This window comes from Festucalex cinctus, chromosome 1 (assembly GCF_051991245.1).
Source record: "Festucalex cinctus isolate MCC-2025b chromosome 1, RoL_Fcin_1.0, whole genome shotgun sequence".
NCBI classification, from domain to species: domain Eukaryota; kingdom Metazoa; phylum Chordata; class Actinopteri; order Syngnathiformes; family Syngnathidae; genus Festucalex; species Festucalex cinctus.
In genome coordinates, this window is record NC_135411.1 from 8,307,992 (window position 1) to 8,332,398 (window position 24,407).

Below are 24,407 nucleotides of genomic sequence, written 5' to 3' on the forward strand. Positions count from 1 at the left end.
ATACATACAGTACGAAAGTTGCAGATCAACAGCGCATTACAGAGCTCTACTTTTTCATGGTTTGTAAAAAATAAATCATAGATTGAATGTGAGGCCTGGGGCTGTTGTGCCTCTTCTGACTGTGAGTTGCACACAGTCACTTTAATGATGGACGGATGGATACACGGATGGATGGATGGATGGATGGATGGATGGACGGATGGACGGATGGACCGTTGGATGATGGATGGATGGATGGATGGATGGACGGACGAACTGATGGACAGTTGGATGGATGGATGGATGGATGGATGGATGGACGGACGAACTGATGGACAGTTGGATGGATGGATGGATGGATGACAGACTGTAAGGATGGACAGATGAATGAATGCAAGGATGGCTGGACAGACAGACGGATGGATGGATGGATGATGGATGGATGGATGGATGGATGGACGGATGGATGAACTGTTATATTGAGGGATGATGGATGGACAGACGGATGGATGGACTAACTCACTTTAATGACGGACAGCTGGACGGACAGATGGATGGATGGATGGATGGATACATGGATGGATGGATGGATGGGTGAATGGATGGATAGATACATGGATGGATGGATGGATGGATGGATGGATGATTGTATGGATGGACAGATGAATGGATGCCAGGATGGCCGGATGGACAGATTATTGCATGGATGGATGGATGGACTGATGGACCGATGGATGGATGGATGGATGGATGGATGGACGGACGGACGAACTGATGGACAGTTGGATGGATGGATGGATGGATGGATGGATGACAGACTGTAAGGATGGACAGATGAATAAATGCAAGGATGGCTGGACAGACGGATGGATGGATGGATAGATGGATGGATGGCCAGATGGATGGACAGATGAACTGATATATTGAGGGTTGGATGGATGGACTGACGGCAGGACGGACATGGATTAATGGATGGACAGATGCCCTGTGACAAACTTGCGACCAGTCCAGGATGTCCGTCCGGTCCCTGCCGCTCGCTCAAAGTCACCTGGGATCATCCCTGGCGACCTCATCCAATTGCTTCCTTTTTACAAGCCTCCAATAACTGTGGCCCAAACAAGCTACTTGTAAAACAGTTGATACTTTTTTTTTTAAATAAGTCACAAATCACCACATTCTGCGCCAGCAGAGGTAGTATCATATTAATATTAAATATCCCACACACATACATACACGTCCATACTGATGAGCCGCCTCTGTCTCCATGATGTATCACCTTTCCTCCTCATCCAGCTGGCTCCATGAACGCATCTGTAACAGATTCAATTCAGAAGTTGTTCATCACATTTCAGACTCTCGTGTCTGTAGTCCAAACACCATCAATTTCCTGTCAAGACTTTGTTCAAGTTATGAGCTGTAATTAAGTACAGTTTCATGATTCACCCCGCTTGCTTATTAAATATTTCATGACAGCCCGCCAGAAGACACCTGATTGGTTAAGGTAAGAGGGTTGAGACAAATCTGAAGGCACTTGGTTATTTATGAGAAAGATATATTCTTCCTTGGAGACGGGGGGAAGCGTGATGAGGTGTCCGAGTGGAAAAAAAAACAAAAACAAAAAAAAACAGAGGGAGATGCTTCTCGGCTGTTGTCTTCCTGAGGCTCTTTTTCTAGGACGAGGCCCAAGGGCCCAATTGCGACTACATCAAGGAAAGAAGGTGGACTACAATGTGTCAAACTTGAGTCTGTGCCTTTTTTTCTTCTTTTTTTTTCAAGCTCAAAGAACTACTTTTGAGGGGAGCGTGGTTGCCTTTTTTTTGCACATTGTGGCAAACATGTCATTCACTTGAGTTCCCCCCTGCGGGTCAACACGCAGGAATAAAAATGCCATCGCAGCACGGAATGTTACTCTCAAATTGACACCTTGGAAAAGATTTCCTACATTTTTCCGAAATGTCAAACCAGCCTTTGTAAAGCTTGCGGAAGCCAACCCAAATATTTTCATCACAGTTAATATGCTCGATGCGGCACCATTAGGCTAAACATGATTAATGTTGCGTTAGCTGAATACGAGTTAAGCAGCAAAATCCATCCATTTTTATCCCTCTTGGGTGGGCGGCCATTTTGCCACTTGCTTGTCAACTAAAAATGAGATCAGAGTTGCTCGGAGCTGAAGCAACGACCAATCACGGTTCAGCGTCAGAAAACAGGTGAGCCGTGATTGGTTTACCTGAGCCCCGAGCAACTGTGATGTCATCTTCAGTCGACGGTAAGTGGCAAAATGGCCGCCCCTGAGATGGATATTACACAAACGCAATATTAATCAGAATATCGTGTTTAGACTATTGGGGCTAGATAAAATATATTGGAAAGAATTATTTATTTTTTTTGGATTGACTCCCCTTTATGACCTTTTCACTAATTAACCCAATTACTACAAATTGCACACTAAGTTGTTCGTAAAAATGTCATCAAATGCCAGCTATGTAGTGTTTAATTGGTGACTGCTAGAGTTTGACCTGTTTGACATCTATTAAACACGACACAAAAAGTAGAGAAGACACTCAGTTCAGAGCTCGCGAGGAGAGAGGAGAGGAACTGACTACATATTCACTCCTGCACTCTCTGAAGATTCCTCTCCTCACCCTCTCTAGTTATTTGGTTTTCCACGCCCTTTCCACAACCCGCGTTACATGGGTCTTCCAACCCTATAAATGCAAATGCAAGGCATAGTTGGAACACTGTGTAATTATTTTTCTATGTGTTGTGCATGTGAGTGGAAGATTACTGAGTACACGTGTGGTCAAGTTTGCAATCATTTCTTAACAGAAAACAGGCGGCCTCAGCAGACTGTCTCGAACCATTCTGCTGCGTTAGATGTTGTGGTTCTTTTTGAGTCATCTTCAAATAGCCAGGCTATGTGAATGTGAATGTGAGTGGGAACAGGGCAAAGCATTCTTCATTGCAAGCAGAAGCAGTTCTTCATTGCAGCAAATGTATGATAACTTATTATTCGCAATTATTCCGTCTTTGTTTTGCAGTGATCGACGGCCCCACTCAGCTGGTCGTGCGCGACGTGTCCGACACGGTCGCGTTCCTGGAGTGGACGCCGCCGAAAGCCAAGATCGATCAGATCGTCTTGCGTTACGGCCTCGCGGGCGGCGAGGGCCCGCGCACCACCTTCCGCCTCCAGCCCACGCTCAGCCAGTACACCTTGCAGGTGAGCGCCAGGGATGCTTTTCATCCTTCTGCTGTTGCAGAAGGGTCTGCAACATGTGGCTCTTGAGTCCCTCTCCTGTGGCTACCTCTGGATCTCTAAAAAGAAATTAATATACAGGGAGTCCTTGAGTTACGTTGGAGTTCTGTTCCTACGCTAGCAATGTAACCCAAATTTTGACTTTAGTCACATTTCCCCAAGTCAATATTTACATCCAAATAATTTGTATAAAAAATCTCAAATACATTAAATAAATAAATAAATAAATAAAAATAAGTGCGACTGTCCAACTGAAGCCAAAGTCTTTGCCGATTTTTATCTGTGTCTCCCCTCTCCGTGATCTTTTTATGATTTCTTGCTTCGTTTCCATGGTAATTGCTTTTATTTAGGCGGACCAACATTGATACAAGACGTAGCTTTCTTCTTTGGGGCCATGATGTGGGAAAAAAAAGAGGGCAAAAATGCCAAAGATACTCCCGCAAGTGCACAAGCGCTAGCACTAGCTAAGGGCTAAATAGCGGACAAGGAGCCAAAATGGCGGACCGGGCGTAACTTTTGTAAAGTCGAAACGACTTAGGTCGAGTGCGTCTTAACTTGAAGACTCCCTGTATATACTTTATTTGTTTATAAATTTATTTTTATTTTTCAGATAAAAAAAAATCTTTAAATGAATGAATGATTTTGATTGATTTAGATAAAATAAATAAATAAATAAATAAATAAATATTCAAAAAAGTCCTAAGTCTAAATGTTCAAGATATCAGAAAGAGATGAAAGGTAGATGAAAGTCTTAAAAAATGCTAAAACGTGACCATAAATGTCCAAAAAGGAAGAGAATTAAGGCAGAAAATAAATTTTTTTTAAAAAAAATCAAGAAAAAAGGCTGGAAAAAATTATTTAAAAAATAACCATAAAATGTCTAAAAACAAAAAAAAGGAAGAAAAGTACCACAAAATGTCTTGAAATAATTTTATTTCTAAAATGCATAAAAGAAAACAAGAAAATATCCAGAAATAATAGAAAAAATCCCCAAAATTACCATAAAATAATCACAAAATTGCCAACAATATCAGGTAATTAATAGCAAACAAGGGCAGGAAAAAAAGTAAAAACAATAAAAAAAAAAATAATAATAATAATAAAAATTAAAAAGCCATAAAATGTCCAAAAAAAGAAGGAAGGCAGAAAATTACCAGATATCCATAAATTTGCCAAAAATATCAGAAATGTGACAGAAAGACAGAAAAGTATAAAAATATATAAAACAAAGTCTGAAAAATTACATAAATAAATAAATAAATAAATACATAAATACATAAATAAATAAATACATAAATAAATAAATACATAAATAAATAAACGAAGAAAGGTAGAAGAAAATGAATCTTACGTATTGAATGCTGCATATTTTTTTTTTTATTACCATGTGTCCATAAAATTTCCAAAAATGCCAAACTTTTAAATAAAGGCAGAAAAGTTGAAAAATATGTGAAAAACAAAGTCAAAAAAATTACAAAAAGAAAAAAAAAAAAGACAAAAAATCCAGAAACAGAAAACAAAAGGTAGAAGAAAATGAATGTCACCATATTGGATGTGGCATATTTTCCTGTTATGGTGTAATTAGCTCTTGAGCCCTCAGTACATTTAGACTAACACTAACACACCGTTTCCTACATCGCAATGTTCAAATGTTTTGTGGCTCCAGACTGATTTTTTGTCATTTATTTGGCTTAAAACGACTCTATTGACAGTAAAGTTTGCTGACCCCTGTGCTATATGCAACGGTGGGCAAAGTATTTTGTTTACATTTTTTTCCCGCCTCTGCAAATGGCAGTCCCCTGCTTCCTGCTTGTAAAAATGAAATGTAGCCCTTGATTCCGAATGTTCGCCCGCCCTTGATTTCCAATAACCCCAAGTCTGCCTACTTTGCTGTGAAGGTCCTCCGCCCCGGTTCCCGTTATGAGGTGTCTGTGAGCGGCGTGAGGGACGGCAACACCAGCGGATCCATTTCCATTGAATTTACAACCGGTGAGCGCTGACAGCAAGCAGATGTGGTAATCATGCCGCATGCCGCATCCCGAGCCCGCCTCCGGGAATAGAACTGTCGATGACATATGGCCCCCGACGCGCCGCGCTGTTCAAGGTCATTTGGCGGCAGTCCCGTAAAGTTTGCTCAGCGGATGTTTACGCTGTTTCGCCTAGCATAACGATCGTAGCGTTTGTGGCGGCGATGACACGCGCTGATGATGTCTGCTTGTTCACCCACCCCCCCTTGAGAAACGGTCTCAGTGTCCTCAACGTTGTCAGCTTTATCGTTCTTCTCAGAGATCGACGCCCCCAAGAACCTGCGTCTCCTCTCCAAGACCTCCACCAGCCTGGAGCTGGAATGGGACAACAGTGAGGCGCAGGTGATTTGACTTGATTTTAAATGTGATCGGTTGATTCTGGGCACAGCCACATCCCAGTTATAAGAGGGTGTGCACACTTTTGCAAGCACACTATTTCAGTGGTTTATTTTTATTTTCTTTGAAAAAAAAAAAAAAAAAGGAATCATTTGAGTTCACGTTAATGGTACACCAAGTTTGGAAATCATTTATGTTGGTAACATTTTCTTACATCACAAAAATTTGGACAGAAGTGTGCAGACTTCTATCAACTTTTTATTTTATTTTGTTTCATATTTATGGTATGGAAGTGTATTTTTATTCAAATATTTACTATAATTAAAGAGATACTTGAATCATTGAACAATTTTCAGCAGTGTCCAGAAAGAGTTTGACAACTTTATTTTTCATGTACAATTAATACCTTTAAAAAGTAATTTTTCTATTTGCTGTTGACCGATGATGACATCACCTCTGCTGCAATAGCAATGAGACACTGTAACTTACGAAGAATTAAAACAGAAGAACATTAACATTTTGTAATTTATTATTATAATTATTTATCATTATAATGTTTTTGAACCAAAGATTCTGTATTTTTTTGTTTTTTTTAAGTGTTTAATTGGGGGGGGGGGGGCTGTTTTACTGGATTTTGACTGATTTTGCAAGGCCCACAGGATATTGTGTTTTATGGCTATAAAAGCAAAAGAAAGATTAACGTCTCTTCTTTCATCAGGAAAAAAATGTATGTTTCTATCTGTTTCCGTGTTGCAGAAATTAGCATTAGAAGAGAGCTAAGTTTCGTCAGTTTTCACAAATCTATTTAAAATTGTAAGTAATTGAGCTTTTTTTCTACATGGCCCTGGTTGATCTCCTTTGCACTGCTGCCACCTGCTGGCCGTTTGTGTAATAACCGTTCTTTGCAGTTGAGAGGCTGCATCAAAGCCTTCTGTAGCTCTAGCATTAAAAAATAAACAAAAACGTATAAATACGTCTTTGGGATACTTAGAACATAAAAAAACGTATTTACACGTTATTGGGAGCAAATGAGTTAAAAGGTTCCATCGTATTTGCTACGTGACAATTTAATCACTTTGCATTCGCGTGCTTTTAATTGTGGGATCCGAACCTTCCATCCTAAGCTGCAAATGAACAGCGAAAGTGATCGATGTTTTTAATACACTTAATTTTGTGCACGTGCAGGTGGAAGCCTACCAAGTGGTGTACAGCACGCTGGCAGGTGATCAATACGAGAAAGTCATTGTACCGAGAAACGAGGGCGCAACCACAAAGACCACTCTCACCGGTAAGTGTGGAGAAATTGTCATCAACAAGCCCGAGGGGTCCCTTTGCACAACTGTCGCTTTTTTTTCGCGTCGTCCAAGCTCATCTAGCGTGTACCGAGGGAAATGTTCTACATGCCAGGGTGGTCGCCACTGCTTGGCTGCCTACTACTGATTGTTTTCGTCCAGAAACTTGTTGTCCTGGGGGAGCGTTATTGGAAGCAAGAAAATTGGACTTGTATGCTATTTTGTGCAATCGATGCTTTGATATCTTCTGAAAAAGAATCACTCTCTTGCTCACAACGTTTCGCTGTTTACATTTCCCTTCTCGTTTCAGAGCTGCAGCCTGGCACCGAGTACGGGATCGGCATTTCCGCCATGAGAGGCAGCAACCAGAGCACATCGGCCACTATGAACGCCAGAACGGGTGGGTAGGGCGACTTTATCACGCCGGTATGAAAACGTGCGAAGATCCAATTTCTGATTTCACACAAAAGCATGAGATTTTAATATCATGCACATTTGACTACCTTTACTTTTATAAAGGAACTTGTCACGCTGAAAATGTCAGGATCTCCGCATTTCATTAAGTCATTAAATGTAATTCGCTAAAATGAAGGCCTTTATTGGCATTAACTCTTTGAGCGCCAAAAACGTTTTATGACGTATTCTAAAATCCTAATGAATGTCACCATAAACGTTAATTTACGTTTATTACGTTTTTTTTCCCCCCCTCTGAATGGGCAGTGCAACATCTTGTGCAGTGCTGCCTTGTCACTAAACAAAAAAACATTACTGTCAAATTCACTTTTGTGCAAAAAAAATGTATCTTTTCACAAAAAGCTTGTTTTTCTCTTTATATTTTTGTGTTTTCGCTCATGTCACTCAAATGACCTAATTTCAAATGGTGATTACGAAAGAACGGAATAAGGTAGAAACTAGGGGTGTGAATTGCCGAGTACCTGACAATTTAATTCGTATCACGATTCATAGGTCACGATTCGATTCAATACCGATTAATCCCGATACGAATTTATAAGTCTATTGTTGCGATTTTTTTTTTTTTTTTTACTCAAATTTAGGAAATACTATTCAGTAAACTTGTACACTGTTAAGATTTGTATGAAAATGTATTATTTATTGATCTGAAACTTCAGTCATAACTGTGAGCCACTGTATTTAACAAACAGGTTGTAATCTGTTTCATATTTGAACGGCTTTGAAATAAAATATTAAGGCTTAATGTTCCATTAATTAATATAACATTTTTCCATGATTAAGGTGTGAACCCTAACCCAAAGTAAGACATTTTCTTTAATATTTTTCCATCAAAAATGGACGTTTAAAAATCGATTCGGCCGCCTATTGAATCGATTCGAGAATTGCGTGATGTAATATCGCGATATATTGCCGAATCGATTTTTTTTAACACCCCTAGTAGAAACATACTTTTTTTTTTCTCATGAAAGAATGGAATCCAATCTTTCAAATGGTATCCACCATGTTTATGTAGTCATACCGCACAATATTCTGTTTGCTTTGAAGGATGAGTGAAAATGCTCGAAATCAGCTGGTACCGTTGGGGTTGTTCTTTGGATAACGTTTGGCAGTCAAAGAGTTAAGAAGCATGAAATACAATGTCGAGAGGCATTTAAAAAAAAATAAACTTGTTGTTCGTGCTTTATTTTACATATAACGTTGTGCAAAGGAGTCACAATAACACATTTTAGGAATAATAAATGTGACTAGACTAAGTGCAATTTCTGGAGGAATTGCGTGGGAATGCTAAAAGCTGAATGCTAAGATTTTGAATGCATGTGGAATGCTTATGAAGTAAATTTAGAAATAAATTATGAAATTATGACCTCCTGGTTACTGGACAATGCACCTTACCAACTGTGCCACCAAGCAGTATCAGATACCGGGTAATGATAATATATAGAAGTGGACGTGGAAAGGGATACTGAGAAAAAGTTCGCCTGTCCCACTGAAAATGAATGGGGAAAAGTTGATATTAAATGTTAAATTGTGCAAATACTGTAAGTAATGTGGAATCAGACGATATATATACCGGAGGGCGTGAATTTTTTAAGCTAGTTGAAATTTATGTGGGAGTTGTTACGGGGCAAAAAAGTGTGGAGAATAAAAATCCCAAAAACATATGAGGGAATGCACCAGCATTCCCACATATGTTATTGTGATAAAAAAAAAAAAAAAAAAAAAGTATTCACCCTAATATATAAACAGTATATGCAGTACGACGTGGGCATTAAACTAGTTTTAAGATGTATTAAAAAAACATTAAATTAGATTTGATGATACCTGCAGATACCCTGACATTGAACCTGTTTATTGTGGAGGATACAATGCTAAATATCTGATTTTGCTGTCCATGTTAAAGCCCGCCCAAATTGATTTACTGCACCTTAGTGTGCAAAAACGTGAGTAGAGTGTTTGTATTGATGCAGATATATTAATAGTATAATACTTTGTCAGGACAGAAAGCGCATCATCCAGCAACTTTTCATGTCAAGAGAAGAATGATCGACCCGTAATGTTGCCGCACGCGGCCGCGGCTGCTTTTCATCACATTTGTGTTCCCGCGAATTGGAAAGACGTCACGGTCGGAATGCGCATTAGAGGATGTGAAGGTGCTTTCTATGACATCAGAATGGATTCAGAAGATGGGCGACAGTAGCCTTTATGCTATCCCAGGATAAACAGTCATTTTTCTCGCAGAAAATCGCCTTTTTTTTTTTTTTATTACTGACCTGCACTGAAAGCTAAACAATCATAAATTTAGATGAAGACCTAATTGCAGACGTTTGTTAACTCATTCACTCGCAGCCATTTTCACTGCAGCAAACCCCTTCACTCCCGGCTGTTTTGCTGAATTTTGACTGATTTTGCAAGGCCCACAGAATATTCTTCTATTGCTATAAAACATGGAACCTACCAAAAGAAAGATTATAGTCTCTTCTTTCATCAGGAAAAGAAAAGCGTATATTTCTATCTGTTTGTTTTGCAACAATTAGAATTAGAATATAGCTTAAGTTTCATCATTATTCACAAATCTGTTTAGAACTGTGGGGAAATCGGCTTGTTTGCAACATGGCCCTGGCTCATCTCTTATACTCTGCTGCCACCTACTAGCCGTTTTCGTAATAGCTACCATTGCTTCACTCGTTCTCTGCAGTTCAGAGGCTGCATCGAAGCCTTCTGTATGCTCTACGTCTTTGTGACACTAAAAACATTTAAAATAGAACATATTTCTACGTTTTTTTTGGGAGAAAATTACTTAAAAACAACTGTAAGTTGGTTGCTTTTTACATTCTACAGCAAATGTATGGTGACTTCAAATCATTTTCAAGTCGCATTAGACTAGCTGCGCCAGTATTTATACGTGGTCCGAGCAGGCGTGAAGTTTAGACCGACTTTCTGCCACCAAATTGTCACACTCATGAAAATCATAATGAGCACTGTCTACGAAAATAAAGCCCGTTTGATACTCTTAAAGGCGCAGTCTGCCGGTTTCACTCAGGAAAATGCACTTTTTAACTACAGGATTTAAACAAACAAACTACTTCTCAATTTATAGATCTGGGTTTTTCTTAACGTGTGGGGGTGATTTTGTCCTAAACCCCCACCCCCCCAGCCTGTATTTTGCCATTTTGTGCTTGTTTTGTAAACAGCGGGACGTTTCTGTGGGAAGACAGTGTTTACACCCCTCCAGCCAATCGCAGATCGGGAGGCGTCGTGTCGCAAACGGGGCCGGGCAAACGCGTCGGCTGCGTGACGTCACTCCCGCGGCAATTTGAAAGCGCGCATGGATTTTTTTTTTCTTCACTCACTCATTCACACACGTAAGCTTCTGTGAGTGAGTGAGTGAGTGAGTGAGTGAGTGAAAAAAAAAATAATAATCCATGTGTGCTTCCAAATTGCCGCGGGAGTGACGTCACGCAGCTGACACGTTCGTCCGGCCCCGTTTGCGACACCCCCCCCCCCCGCTTCTGCAATTGGCTGGAGGGGTGTTAAAGACTGTCTTTCCACAGAAACGTCCCCCGGTGGGGGTTTAGGACAAAATCACCACAAAAGATTAACATAAACCTAGATTTGTAGACTGAGAGAAAGTTAAAGTGTGTACATCCTGTATATAAAAAGTGCATTTTCCTGAGTGAAACCGGCATACTGGGCCTTTAAACTGATTTGTTATAAGGTAAACTAATGAGTTCATGTAGGAAGATTTGCGCAATTTTAGTCACATCTTTTCCTCCTGAACATTTTTGTCAAATTCCGAATTATGCCTTTCTTGTCAATGACCACCCTTACATTTCTGTCCATACAGCTCCAGTTCTGCTTATGAGGAGCAGGGTAACAATCACAAACTGTATTTGAAGTATTTTTTTTCTCCACTGTTGCAGGTCTGGACGTGCCGATGGATCTTACTGTGACGGCGTCTACAGACAACACCATCACCCTGGTGTGGGGCATGGTCCAAGGCCCCATTGACTTCTACAAGGTCACCTTTACGTCCTCCTCGGGCGTGACTACTGAGGTGACTATTTCTCAAATGTTATTTAAGGATTTACCGTGTTTAGTGTCATTGGACTTAAGTTTCGTTTGCGTTCCAGCTGACCGTGCCAAGAGATGAAACCACCACCACTTTGACGGACTTGGAGCCCGGCACTGAATACACCATCACAGTGGCAGCCAAGAGGGGGAGACAGCAAAGCAACGTGGCTTCCATAGATGCCTTTACAGGTAGGTTATGGAAAAAATAATAATCACGATTATTCAAACTTTTTTTTTTTTTTTTTTTTGGCACAAAACAAGAAACTGTTTACGCATTAAAAAAAATAAAATACTAAAAAAATAGACACATTATAATTCTATAAGTTCCTTTTGGACCAAATAGAATTTATGATATTTATTTTATTTTATTTCATTTTAATTTATTTTATTTTATTTTATTTTATTTTATTTATGTTGGCAAAAACTTGTGCACTATGCAGTAGGACGATCGTTTATTTATTTTTTTGGTACTAAACATCCATCCATCCATCCATTTTCTTGACCGCTTATTCCTCACAAGGGTGTCAGGGGGGGTGCTGGAGCCTATCTCAGCTGGCTCTGGGCAGTTGGCGGGGTACACCCTGGACTGGTTGCCAGCCAATCGCAGGGCACACGGTGACGAACAACCATCCACACTCACAAGCACACCTAGGGACAATTCGGAGCCCAATTAACCTGCCATGCATGTCTTTGGAATGTGGGAGGAGACCGGAGTACCCGGAGAAGACCCACGCGGGCACGGGGAGAACATGCAAACTCCACCCAGGGAGGCCGGAGCCCGGACTCGAACCCTCAGAGCTTTGAGGCGGACATGCTAACATGCTAACCATTCATCCACCGTACAAAACAAGAATAAAAAAAAAATAAAATAAAATAAAAAAATATTAAGACAAAATTCTTTGAAGCACTATAATTATGCAAGTTCATTTTTAAACAAATTTATTAAATTAGTTATTTTAAAATGTTAAAAAGGTGCAAATGTATAAATTTAACCCCCCCCCCCCCTCTTTTTAAATTTTTTTTACGGTTATACTTTTTTTTTTTTTTTTTTTTTTTTTTTTTTTTTTTTTTATTGTGGCGTTTCATAATTCATCCATCCATCCATTTTCTTGACCGCTTATTCCTCACAAGGGTCGCGGGGGGTGCTGGCGCCTATCTCAGCTGGCTCTGGGCAGTAGGCGGGGGACACCCTGGACTGGTTGCCAGCCAATCACAGGGCAGCGTTTCATAATTGAAATTGTAATTGAATTTCGATTAATTGCACAGCCCCGGGTAGAAGTGACGTTTAGTGTGGTGCCCGTATCTGTAATCGTACTGAATTTTAAAATGTGATAGACTCCGCATATATTGAGCAAAAAGTGACAAGTGTTTACTTCGTGTTCTTATACCCATGTACTCTAAATTAACAACGCAACACACCGAGTATGTGACGATATCGCCACTAAATATTTATGTGTAGGCATGGGAATCGAAAAGGTGAAGTCATTCAATCCCTAGGAATTTAAGTAATTCATCTCCTATCGTATGAAAAATGTAGTTTAATTTAGAGCTTTTGCAACACAGCATCAAGGTAGAAACCCCCTAAAATTTGGCTGCATTTCATACGGAAAGTTGAGCTTGCATTTCAGTTTGCGAGACAATATTTTTATTTATTTTTTTATTTTATTTTTTCATTTTGCGCCTCCTTAAAACGCCGCAAACACTAGCAAAACTGAGAATCAACACCCGCCACATCCCAAAAAGTGCTACTTGCCGCACCAGATAGCTAGCAACGAGCTTCGGCTGGCTACTGCTGTAGCTAAACACGTTGCGGAGTCACTCCGAAGTCAGTAATCATAAGCTACATTAATAAGATACATTACTGACAAGTAGCATTCTCACGAAGGGAAAAGCCTTGCTAATTACTAAGCTAACCTAACATTGACACAGCTAGCATGTTTAAAAGCCATGCTATGGGTAAGCTAACCTAAGATTGACATAGCTAGCATGTTTAAAAGCCATACTAATTGCTAAGCTAACCTAACATTGACACAGCTAGCATGTTTAAAAGCCATACTAATTGCTAAGCTAACCTAACATTGACACAGCTAGCATGTTTAAAAGCCATGCTAATGGCTAAGCTAACCTAAGTTTGACACAGCTAGCATGTTTAAAAGCCATACTAATTGCTAAGATAACCTAACATTGACACAGCTAGCATGTTTAAAAGCCATACTAATTGCTAAGATAACCTATCCTTGACACAGCTAGCATGTTTAAAAGCGATGCTAATTGCTAAGCTAATCCAAGATTGACACAGCTAGCATGTTTAAGATTGGAACTGAGTACTTTTTAAGTTGTTACATTTTCACAGACGTCTGGCTGAAACAGCGTTAAGCCGAGTGTGTCCAACATAGCAAAGCAAAATAGTGTTTGGACTATGAATTTTGTTTTCTAAACAGAACCGTAACCAGCATTTAATTACGGTATGCTAATGCGTCATATGTCAGCCAGCACGACTGGCCTAATGAGGTTAAAAGTATATTAATATAATGTAAAAAAATATATATTTTTATTTTCAGTAATGTTATGTTTGTTTCCGCAACAGAATCCTGACTTTCGATTTGGACTTGTTTTTTTTCAAATTTAGCTTTGCTTGTAGACAAGAAAATACATTTTGCTGCTATACTGCTATGTAAATTTAATAAATAAAAACTGTTGATTGGGTAACAAAGAAAACCAATTACCGTATTTTCCGCACTTATAAGGCGCACCGCATTATAAGGCGCACCTTCAATGAATGACACATTTTAAAACTTTTTCCATATATAAGGCACTACAGTTATGCATCCATTAGATGGTGCTGCGCTAAATGGAATGTCAACAAAACTGTCAGATATGTCAGTCTAACATTATTAATAGATTGCAAACCAGCTTTCTGACAACTCCATTCACTCCCAAAGTGAAAAAACAGCTGTTTTATTGTTTTCTCTGAGGTAAAGTATTAGTGTTAGCTAGCGATCCAAGATGGCGGGATCTTCTGCGCATGCGCGTCACCGATCGTGCAGGATCACCGATAGCGTCTTGCGGCTCAGTATTGATCCACATATAAGGCGCACTGGATTATAAGACGCATGGTCAGCTTTTGAAAAAATTGAAGGCTTTTAGGTGCGCCTTATAGTGCGGAAAATACGGTACTTCATTCGGTATATTGTAATATTTTTATTTTTTAGTAAAATCCTTGCTTCAAAAGTTTGTTTTTTTTCATTAACCACATTTTTTTTTGTTTTCAATTTTATCTATTTCGTTTCATATTTGTTAACTAAAAATAACCTTGGTGTGTACCCCTATTAAATTTGTGTCTCTGAACATGCATTTGGGATTCTTTAAAAACTCTTAACTATTAATATATGTGGGAATGAAAAGATCCCACAGAGTCCAGTGGTGAATTTAATGACCGTGAGGTGAGTCATACTGTACTTAAAAATAAATGCAGGTCCATTACAAGGAGAGTTTAAAGAAGCTATTAGAAGATCTAAAAGATAGCAGCCTGCTAATGAGCAGGATTCACGCGGCCCTTATTTGCAACGGGCTCTTTTCATCTTAGCGTATGCAATTATTCATGTGTTGGTTTCTTCACTCACGCTTCTGCCTTGTTGTTCAGTCCGTCATAATCCTTCTCTCTGCTGGGTCTCTTTGGTCCATCTACACCGGAAGTGATTATTTTCGACTTGGTGTGACTTTCTCAGCATCAAAATGATGCACTCAAGCACTTGTCGCAACCTCTCATCATCCTCATCTTGATCTCTTCATTCTTCAACGACGGCAGTTGCGGTTGTCACCATAATGGCCGCCATCATCACCGCCGTCGTCGTGGTGGTGGTGGTGGTGATCATCATTTCCCGGCGTCCGCTCGAAGCGTTGAGAGATGACAGGATGATCAGCTGGGAGATCAGGAGGATGAAAAAAAAAAAAAAAAAAGTTAATTGGATGTCATCTTTTTCATCCACTTCACTAGTAACATCTAATTATCTGTGCCCGGGGGAGCTCATCTTAAAGGAAAACACGGGATTTTCTTTTGAACTGCACCTTCAAAAGCCCGATTTTTAAGTTTGATCAAGCGTAAATAGCTGTTAACTTTCGGTTTGACTGTTACGCTAAAGATGATATACGCCGACTGGAAGCAGCAACGCCGAAAATCCATCTTTACGTTTTGCTTCATGTTCATTCACTTCATCATTAGCTGTCGAAAGTCATACGTTTTGACAGCAACATCTGCTCCCATCATCGCTTTTTTTTTTCTATTTTCTTTTCGTGATCGATCCTATCACAGCTTCATCTTGATGCCACATAATCCAATTAGCCTCTCGTCTTGGTGTGCGATTAAATCATCACGTCCGCGTGACTCTGCCTGATCAAGATGGCACCCGAGGCTAATTTCGCTGGCCGCTTGCTTCCTTCCATCCATCCGACCGTCCATCCATCACCAGCGCGGCTTCTCCATTTCCATCCATTTCTTTTTCTTTTCTTTTCCTGCGGACCCCGGGGACTCTTCCCGTGACGTTTTAATCCATATTCCTCCAGGGATCAGGCCCGTTTCCCATCTCTACTTGTCCGAGGTGACTTCCGACTCGGCGCTAGTGGCGTGGAGCTCGCCGGCGCCGCCCGCTGACGTCTTCATCCTCAGCTACAGCTCAGCTGACGGCACCGACACGTCGAAGGTGACCCTGGACGGTTCCAAGACGAGGTCGCTGGTGCAGGGGCTGCTTCCCTCCACTCAGTACACCGTCAGCCTAATCACGATACAGGGCGACGCCACCTCCGAGCCGATTACTGCGTCCCTCGCGACAGGTGAGACGCCCCGATTGGATGGGAAAAAAAAGTCTCGGGCAGAGGGGACGCTTTACACGCCTGCTCGCTCTGGGCAAGACTCGCTCACATTCAGACAGCATGGAGACAGATAGAACAAGTTTGACTTCTTTTCATTTCTCTTTTTTTAGGGAATGAAATTTTAAAAATTGAATTGAAAATTAAATATAAAACAAAGTAAATTAATTTATGAAAAGATGAAACAATTTTTTTTATTTTTTTTTATTTTATTTTATTATTCTTATTTATTTTTTTTAAACAATTTTTTTTTTTTCTTTTTAAGTACACTCTCAACATACTGTATGGTCATTGAGTGCCAAGAAAGGCGCCTCTATTTTTTTATTTTTTTTTAATATTATTTTAAAAAAAAGAAAAAAAGAATGGCACCTCTCAATATAATGTAGTGTTATTATTATTGTTATTATATTATATTATATAAATTATATTATATAATTATAATATTTTAATTATATATAATTATATTATAATTAATAATATTGTTTTTTATTTTTATTTTTTTCCGATTGACTCAAATAATCTCACAACAACAAAATTCAGGTAAGAAGCAGCAACATCCAGGAAGTCCAGGTATCTTTGGCTAAAAAGGGAAGCGTGGAGAGTCTCTGTTCCCCAAAAAATAGAGCCATCAGATGCGGCCACAGCGGCTATTCTTTCATGATCGTTAACCGTCTTACATAGTGCAAATGAAACGTGAATAACTGCAGACATTTTAGTCCGAGATTTTTTGTATTCTGCTCCTAAGGCAAACTTCATTAAATAATAAACAACACACACAACCATGCACGTTTCACCCTTTACCAAAGAAAACACAATTAGTAAGATAACCATACCCGAATGGGTGCAACTTTTATAAAGAAGCTGCTGTTTTTCCAGCCAAGTGGAAATTAAATGATTTCAAAGCCAGCAATTATAAATGACTCCTTCTTCTCATGAATACAAGTCTCATTATTCTTTCGATTTGAAGTGCAGCCCGTGCGGCTGCTTTCCTCTCGCCAAAGATGGAAGTGCTGTAATCTCCTCCTCATTACCCCCATCTCTTATATTTTCTTCCGTTGAAACCGTTAATAGCCAAGTAACTGCCATCAGATGAATTGTTTGCTCACGTTGTCTCCACTGTAACCTTTCCCGCAAGTCGCTCGATAGTCTCCGGAGACACGGGTAAACAAATTGTCAGCGTGGGGGGGGAGAAATCTCCTTTGGGTTATTTAGAAGTATTCACTCTCTGTAGTGTTGAACATGTTTCTTTTGGCAGGAGCGGGGGTCGGTCCTTGGATATCTTCTTAGCCAATTGACATGTTTGTTTGTGCGTGGCATATCTGCTCATTTTTTGTCTGAGAATGATCATCAATCAAACTACATTTTTCTAATTATGAACCATAAACCCGTCTCTGTGTGCCCTGTGATTGGCTGGCAACCAGTTCAGGGTGTACCCCGCCTACTGCCCGAAGCCAGTTGGGATAGGCTCCAGCATCCCCTGTGAGCCTTGTGAGGAGCAATCGGTTAGGAAAATGGATGGATGGATGGATGGATGGATGGATGGACTGATGGACTCATGAACCTTAAACCAACTTCTGGGAGGCCATTTCATGTTTTCTTACGATGGAACCCAGCGACAGCAGATACAGTTAAAACTGCAGATGCTCCAGAATTGAACCCTGTGGAACGCCATACGACAGTGGAGGAACGCTGGACCAAGCCAATCCACTCCACTTTATTTATAAAGCACATTATATAAACAGACGTTTCCAAAGTGCTACACATTGAGATCCGTATACTATTATACACATAAAATGTAGTAAACCAAGTATAAAACATAAAAAAGCAGTCAATAAAATACTAAAATAAATACATAAAAAAATACATTAACAATAAATAAAAATATAAAATAAAAAATAAAAATAAAAAAAAGACTCCGAGGACCACACAATTCAGACTGAACTAAAAGCCGAGGAATAAAAATAACAATTTGAGCGTCGAGGCAGATAGGGAGGAACCTATCCCACCCCCTTAATGTAAAGTCTCGTCTTAAGCCTGGTTTATACTTCTGCGTTTGCTCTTGCCTTAATGTGACCGGCGTACATTACATGATCAACACCAGCCATGAAAGACGATCACTGTGTAACTCGTTGCCGGGTGGTGCGCACACGTCTCCAAATCTTGAAATCCGTAGATGGCGGGTCGTGATTGGTCCGTTCGATGGCATACTCAGCTTTTTCTTTTTTTTTGTTTCCCTCCATTTTTTAGCAATTAGACTATAGCTAAGTTTCATCATTATTCACAAATCTAATTAGAATTGTGAGTAATTGAGCTTTTTTTCAACATTGCACTGGTTGATCTCCATTGCTCTGTTACTATCTGCTGGCTGTTTGTGTAATAACTATCATTTCTTCAACCGTTCTTTGCAGTTGAGAGGCTGCATCAAAGCCTTCTGTATGCTCTAGCATAAAAAAAACAAAAACAAAAAAACATATAAATGCGTCTTTGGGACTCAATACATTTAAAATAGAACGTATTTATACGTTTTTTTGGGAGCACATGAGTCAAAAGTCGAAGAGTTCTGAACTAACTGCAGGCGATAGAGCGCAACCAAGGCTAACACGAAAAGTTCTGTCAGCCAAATAGGATGTAAACCACTCAAGAGCACTACCGCTAATGCCCACCTGGTGCTGAAAACGAGCCAAAAGAAAACTGTGGTCCTCCGTAGCGAACTACAAAATCGCCAGATTAATCGCTTATTAAATTACCCGGGAATTGGTTAGTTGGAGCCCTACTCAAAAGCATATTTGCTCTCTTCTCTGTGTGAAAAAAATGAATATTATCAAAATATCAAAATTGTTGCTTTTTATACAACAGCATCTCATCCAATAGACTTCAGTGCTGCTTAACACTGAAGGCGCACAACTCCAAATGTGGACTTTCTTATATACTGTAAAAAAATAAAATTAAAAACAGCATTGCTTAAAAATGTGCAATGTTAATGTGGTTTTCATTGTATATCTAATTCCCGCACCTGAATATCAGTTGTAATTGTGTTACATGAAATATTTAATGTCCCAGGTGGATTCTTATTAGCTGTGTTTTTTCAGCAAACTCTGCATTCTACTGTAGGTATGGACCCACCCAAGCAGATGACGGTGTCCGCCGTGGCCGAGGACATCGTGACCATTTCCTGGATTAAACCGCTGGCTCCATTTGAATATTATAAACTTTCCTACCAGTCAGCCAGAGGTATTCAATTTTCCATATTTTAACATGATTTACTGAAACTCTAATAGCATCATCTTTTGCCAAATGAATCTTAACTCATTCAGTGGCATTGACGGCTATACACGTCGAAGTAGTAAATTTCAATTATTACACTCCACAATTAAAAAAATCAGCATAATCGCAAAGTAAAAAGATTATTGAGTTGTTTAAATTCATACATTTGCACCTTTTTTTAATTTTAAAACAACTAATTTGATCAATTTTGTTTCATCCAAAAGGAACTTGCATAAATATAGTGTTTGAAATAATTTTATTTGTCTTAATATTTTTTCATTTGTTTTTTATGTTTAAAAATTTACTTGTTTTGAACCAAAAATTACAAAAATAATAATAATAAAATATTGCCCTACTGCACAGTGCACTCCAACTTTCACGTTTTTGCCAACATAAATAAATATATATTATTATAAATTCTGTTTGGTCCAAAACTTAATTATAGTGTAGTATAGTAATTTTTTTTTTTTAATATGGTCCTAATATTTTTAAACGCTTAAACATTTTCTTGTTTTGTGCCAAAACATAAATAATAATAAATAATGTGATTTCAACTATTGCCAAAATAATCCTGATTATTATTTTTCCCATAATCGAGCAGTCCTACGTCAAAGATCCATTTTTACTCGGCTGGCAGTGAATGAGTTAATTATAGTCTTAAATTATAGCTATAAATCTTTTGAGCCCCCCCCCGCCCGATACCCCCCCCCCCCCCCCATCACACCCCCCCACCCCCCCACCTCCCCCCCCAATTCGGTGTCATTGACTAGTAGCAGTATTTCAGATTGTACACGCCAAGCTGGAAATGATGACAAATCTGAGTTTTTTGCGCGTTTCCCGCAGGGCGAGTGGACAGCGTCGTGATTGACAGCGACGTGACCAACTACACTTTGTCCAGTCTGTTCCCCGCTACCGAGTATGAGATCAGTCTCAACGCTGTCAGGGGGAGCCAGGAGAGCAAAATGGTCAGCGCCTCCGTTTTCACAGGTACGGGCGAAACAAGTGGCTGATGTCATTATTTGGTGTCCAGCTGTCCTATTTATTTAGGAAACAGAGTTGGGGTGGAACAATCGCAGTTATATTAGTTATAGAATTTTCATTATAGGTAGTTTTTATGTATTTTTATTTTTTTAATTTAGTTCAATTTAATTCGTTTTCAGAGCATGTTTGTTGTTTTTTTATTAGATTTTTTTATGCTTAGTTTTAGTTTGTTTTTTATTAGTTTTAGTATTAACTTTTCGATGACTTTTGGATGGATATGGACGACCAAAACTGAAAGTGAAAATAAAAACGGACATAAAAAAAAAATTAAAAAATTAAATACTCAACTCAACTTTATTTATAAAGTGTTTTAAGAAAAGGCATTGTATTGTATACAAAGTGCTGTGCATAAACATAAATATCGGTTGTGCAGTAAAGAATGAGGTAACAAAACAAGAACAAAGCAAACATTTATTATTATTTATGTATATACATATATATATATATATATATATATATATATATATATATATATATATATATATATATATATATATATATATATATGTAGTTCTTATTATTTCCATTTATATTTATTTTTTGGGTATAATTTTCAAATTCTATATTTTTATATCCATTTTTATTTTCACTTGTAGTCATTCATTCATTTATTTATTTAGTCATTTATTTATTTATTTAGTCATTTATTTATTTTGAATTTTGGCAGTTTTGGTCCTCCATAGCACCATATGTTGTTATACATTCATTCAGAATTCATATTGCACATATTCGTCCAGCCACTTTCTTTCTTTCTTTCTTTTTTTTTCCGACTTAGTATGAAGGGATTCAAATAATAATGTTTTCACTTGACATCATCATACTGTATATATTTTTTTCCGGTAACGAAAATAACCTTGATAACAATTACAATTGTCAACATTAATTGATTAATCAACAAGAAATTGAATATATTAACCGACAACTCTTTTAGTAATTGAGTAATCGTATGGAGCCATTTTTTAATTTGAAATTGTCCAAATCCTTTGACTTCAGCATATCAACGGTAATTGTTCACCGATTTCTGTAGCCCTTTTTGAAAAAAAGGCTGATTTGCTGTTTTTACTTTGGAAAACAACGACTGAACCGGTACCATAGGAAAACATCAATCCCCCTTTTTTTTTTTTAATCACTATATGAATATGAAGTAGGAAATAAGCAACAATCACTGGTTACTAAACAGTAATCAGGGACAAAAAAAAGGCTTTTGTAATGCACTTTAATGCAAAATTAAAATGAAACTGATTAGTCGATTGAATAATTGATAGATTAATCGATTGTAGCAATATTCGATAGTGATAACTAGGGGTGTAAAAAAAATCAATTCGGCAATATATCGCGATATTACATCACGCAATTCTCGAATCGATTCAATAGAAAGCCGACTCGATTATTAAATGTCCATTTTTAATGGAAAAATATTCAAGAAAATGCCTTACTTAGGGTTAGGGTTCACACCTTCTTCATGGAAAAATGTTATATCAATGAATGGAATATTAAGCCTTAATAATTTATTTCAAAGCCATTCAAACATGAAACAGATTACAACCTGTTTGTTAAATACAGTGGCTCACAGTTATGACTGAAGTTTCAGATCAATAAATAATACATTTTCATACAAATCTTAACAGTGTAAATGTACAAGTTTACTGAATAGTATTTTCTATATTTGAGTTAAAAAAAAAAATATCTCAACAATCGACTTATAAATTCGTATCGGGATTAATCGGTATCGAATCGAATCGTGACCTATGAATCGTGATACGAATCGAATCGTCAGGTACTCGGCAATTCACACCCCTAGTGATAACACTATAGTAACAATGCACAACCATCAGACAAAATGAAGGTGTATTCCAGCATCTGGCATTGCGGCGAGAGATGAAAATGTCGACCCCCTGACCCCGTAATTGCGCAATCCATATCTCTCATTCTTTTTATCCTTTCGCCTCACGTCTTCCCCTCTTCAATCTTTACCCCTCCTTTCCCACTTTGCCGCTCTTTCGCTTCATCGCTTTCTTTCGAATCTGCGAGCGGAGGATTCACCTCTGATTATTTTTCCAATTGGAATCAAGCGGCACCGGCGCATGAACGCGCAGAAATATGGAACACGCTTCTTCTCATTCAAAAGAATTCCCCTCACATCAAATTAACACGCTCCCCGCGGTGTGTGCAGAATCTGCGCGTGTGCGTGCGCGTGAGGGCGGAGAAATGTGAAGGGAGCTCAGGAGAGTCGAGCAGAAGGTGTGCATGCATGTCAATGAGACGCCATTCGCCAGGTTCAAGGATTCATTGAAGCGGGGGGGGGAAATAAAGCGAAGAAAATTCTTTCGTTAGCTTTTTCTTGCTTTTGCCCACCTTGTAATCTTTGTCTTGTTTTGCACTCACGCTTCTGTATTAGACTTCGACTTGACTTTATTGATCCCTTTGGGATGGCTCCCTCTGGGAAATTTACATGTCCAGCAGCAATAAGAACAGATAATAAAATAAAAAATAATTCAATCAATCAATAAATAAGGTTATTACACCAGAGATTGAATTAATAATAATAATAATAATAATAATAAAATGAAAAATAAAAATTCAGTCAATCAATAAATAATTTTATTACACCAGAGATTGAATTAATAATAATAATAATAATAATAATAATAATTAAATGAAAAATAAAAATTCAATCAATCAATCAATAAATAAGGTTATTACACCAGAGATTGAATTAATAATAATAATAATAATAATAATAATAATAATAATAATAAAAATAAAATAAAAATAAAAATTCAATCAATCAATAAATAAGGTTATTACACCAGAGATTGAATAATAATAATACTAATAATAATAATAATAATAATAATAAAATGAAACATAAAAATTCACTCAATCAATAGCTAAGGTTATTACACCAGAGATTGAATTAATAATAATAATAATAATAATAATAATAAAAATAAAATAAAAATAAAAATTCAATCAATCAATAAATAAGGTTATTACACCAGAGATTGAATAATAATAATAATAATAATAATAATAATAAAATGAAACATAAAAATTCAATCAATCAATAGCTAAGGTTATTACACCAGAGACTGAATTAATGATAATAATAATAATAATAATAATAATAATAATAATAATAATAATAATAATAATAAAATTAAAATTCAATCAATCAATAAATAAGGTTATTACACCAGAGATGGAATTATTAATAATAATAATAATAATAATAATAATAAAATGAAAAATAAAAATTCAATCAATCAATAGATAAGGTTATTACACCAGAGATTGAATTAATAATAATAATAATAAGAAGAAGAAGAAGAAAAATAAAATAAAAAATAAAAATTCAATCAATCAATAAATAAGGTTATTATGAGCGCCTAACAATCCCAGTGTGCTTGTCAAGCAGAACCACCAGCGGAAAAGGACGTAGTCAAGCTAGTTCGAAGTTGTAAATAACATTCTCCACACAATCCAAGAATGTCATTTCACTTGGAATTTACCGTCGTGGTCCAACATTGGATGGGGAAAAATATGCGATGACTGTTGTTTAATTATCAGAGGAGATGAGAAAAGCAAGCAGCCATATTTCACGTTTGTCACCCAACACTTAATGTAATGGCATTTAGGAAAACTGTTTGGCTTGCGAGTAAATGGGCTCTGTGATGAGATGTTTAAGGACTAACAATGGCCTCATACGCAAAATGTCAGGACCTTTAATAAATGATCTCGCCTCCCAACGCTGGAGTTGGAGTAAAGGCTGTTAAAAAGTCCGGCTAAATTTATCAGCTT

General features: G+C 37.9%; 1 protein-coding gene across 3 annotated transcripts in view; it reads left to right on the forward strand.

The window, feature by feature from the left end:
• Positions 1 to 24,407, forward strand: part of tnr (tenascin R (restrictin, janusin)) — a 169,084-nt gene that overhangs the window by 87,891 nt on the left and 56,786 nt on the right. Inside the window, exons 12-21 of one of the 3 annotated variants that reach the window (XM_077514753.1) lie at positions 3,021 to 3,199; positions 5,134 to 5,224; positions 5,504 to 5,604; positions 6,784 to 6,886; positions 7,201 to 7,290; positions 11,285 to 11,418; positions 11,495 to 11,624; positions 15,999 to 16,265; positions 19,413 to 19,532; positions 20,409 to 20,552. In XM_077514753.1, the coding sequence (XP_077370879.1) occupies positions 3,021 to 3,199; positions 5,134 to 5,224; positions 5,504 to 5,604; positions 6,784 to 6,886; positions 7,201 to 7,290; positions 11,285 to 11,418; positions 11,495 to 11,624; positions 15,999 to 16,265; positions 19,413 to 19,532; positions 20,409 to 20,552 (1,359 nt within the window). The remainder of the gene's footprint in view (positions 1 to 3,020; positions 3,200 to 5,133; positions 5,225 to 5,503; positions 5,605 to 6,783; positions 6,887 to 7,200; positions 7,291 to 11,284; positions 11,419 to 11,494; positions 11,625 to 15,998; positions 16,266 to 19,412; positions 19,533 to 20,408; positions 20,553 to 24,407) is intronic. The other 2 variants (XM_077514763.1, XM_077514770.1) reach the window with 2 other exon arrangements.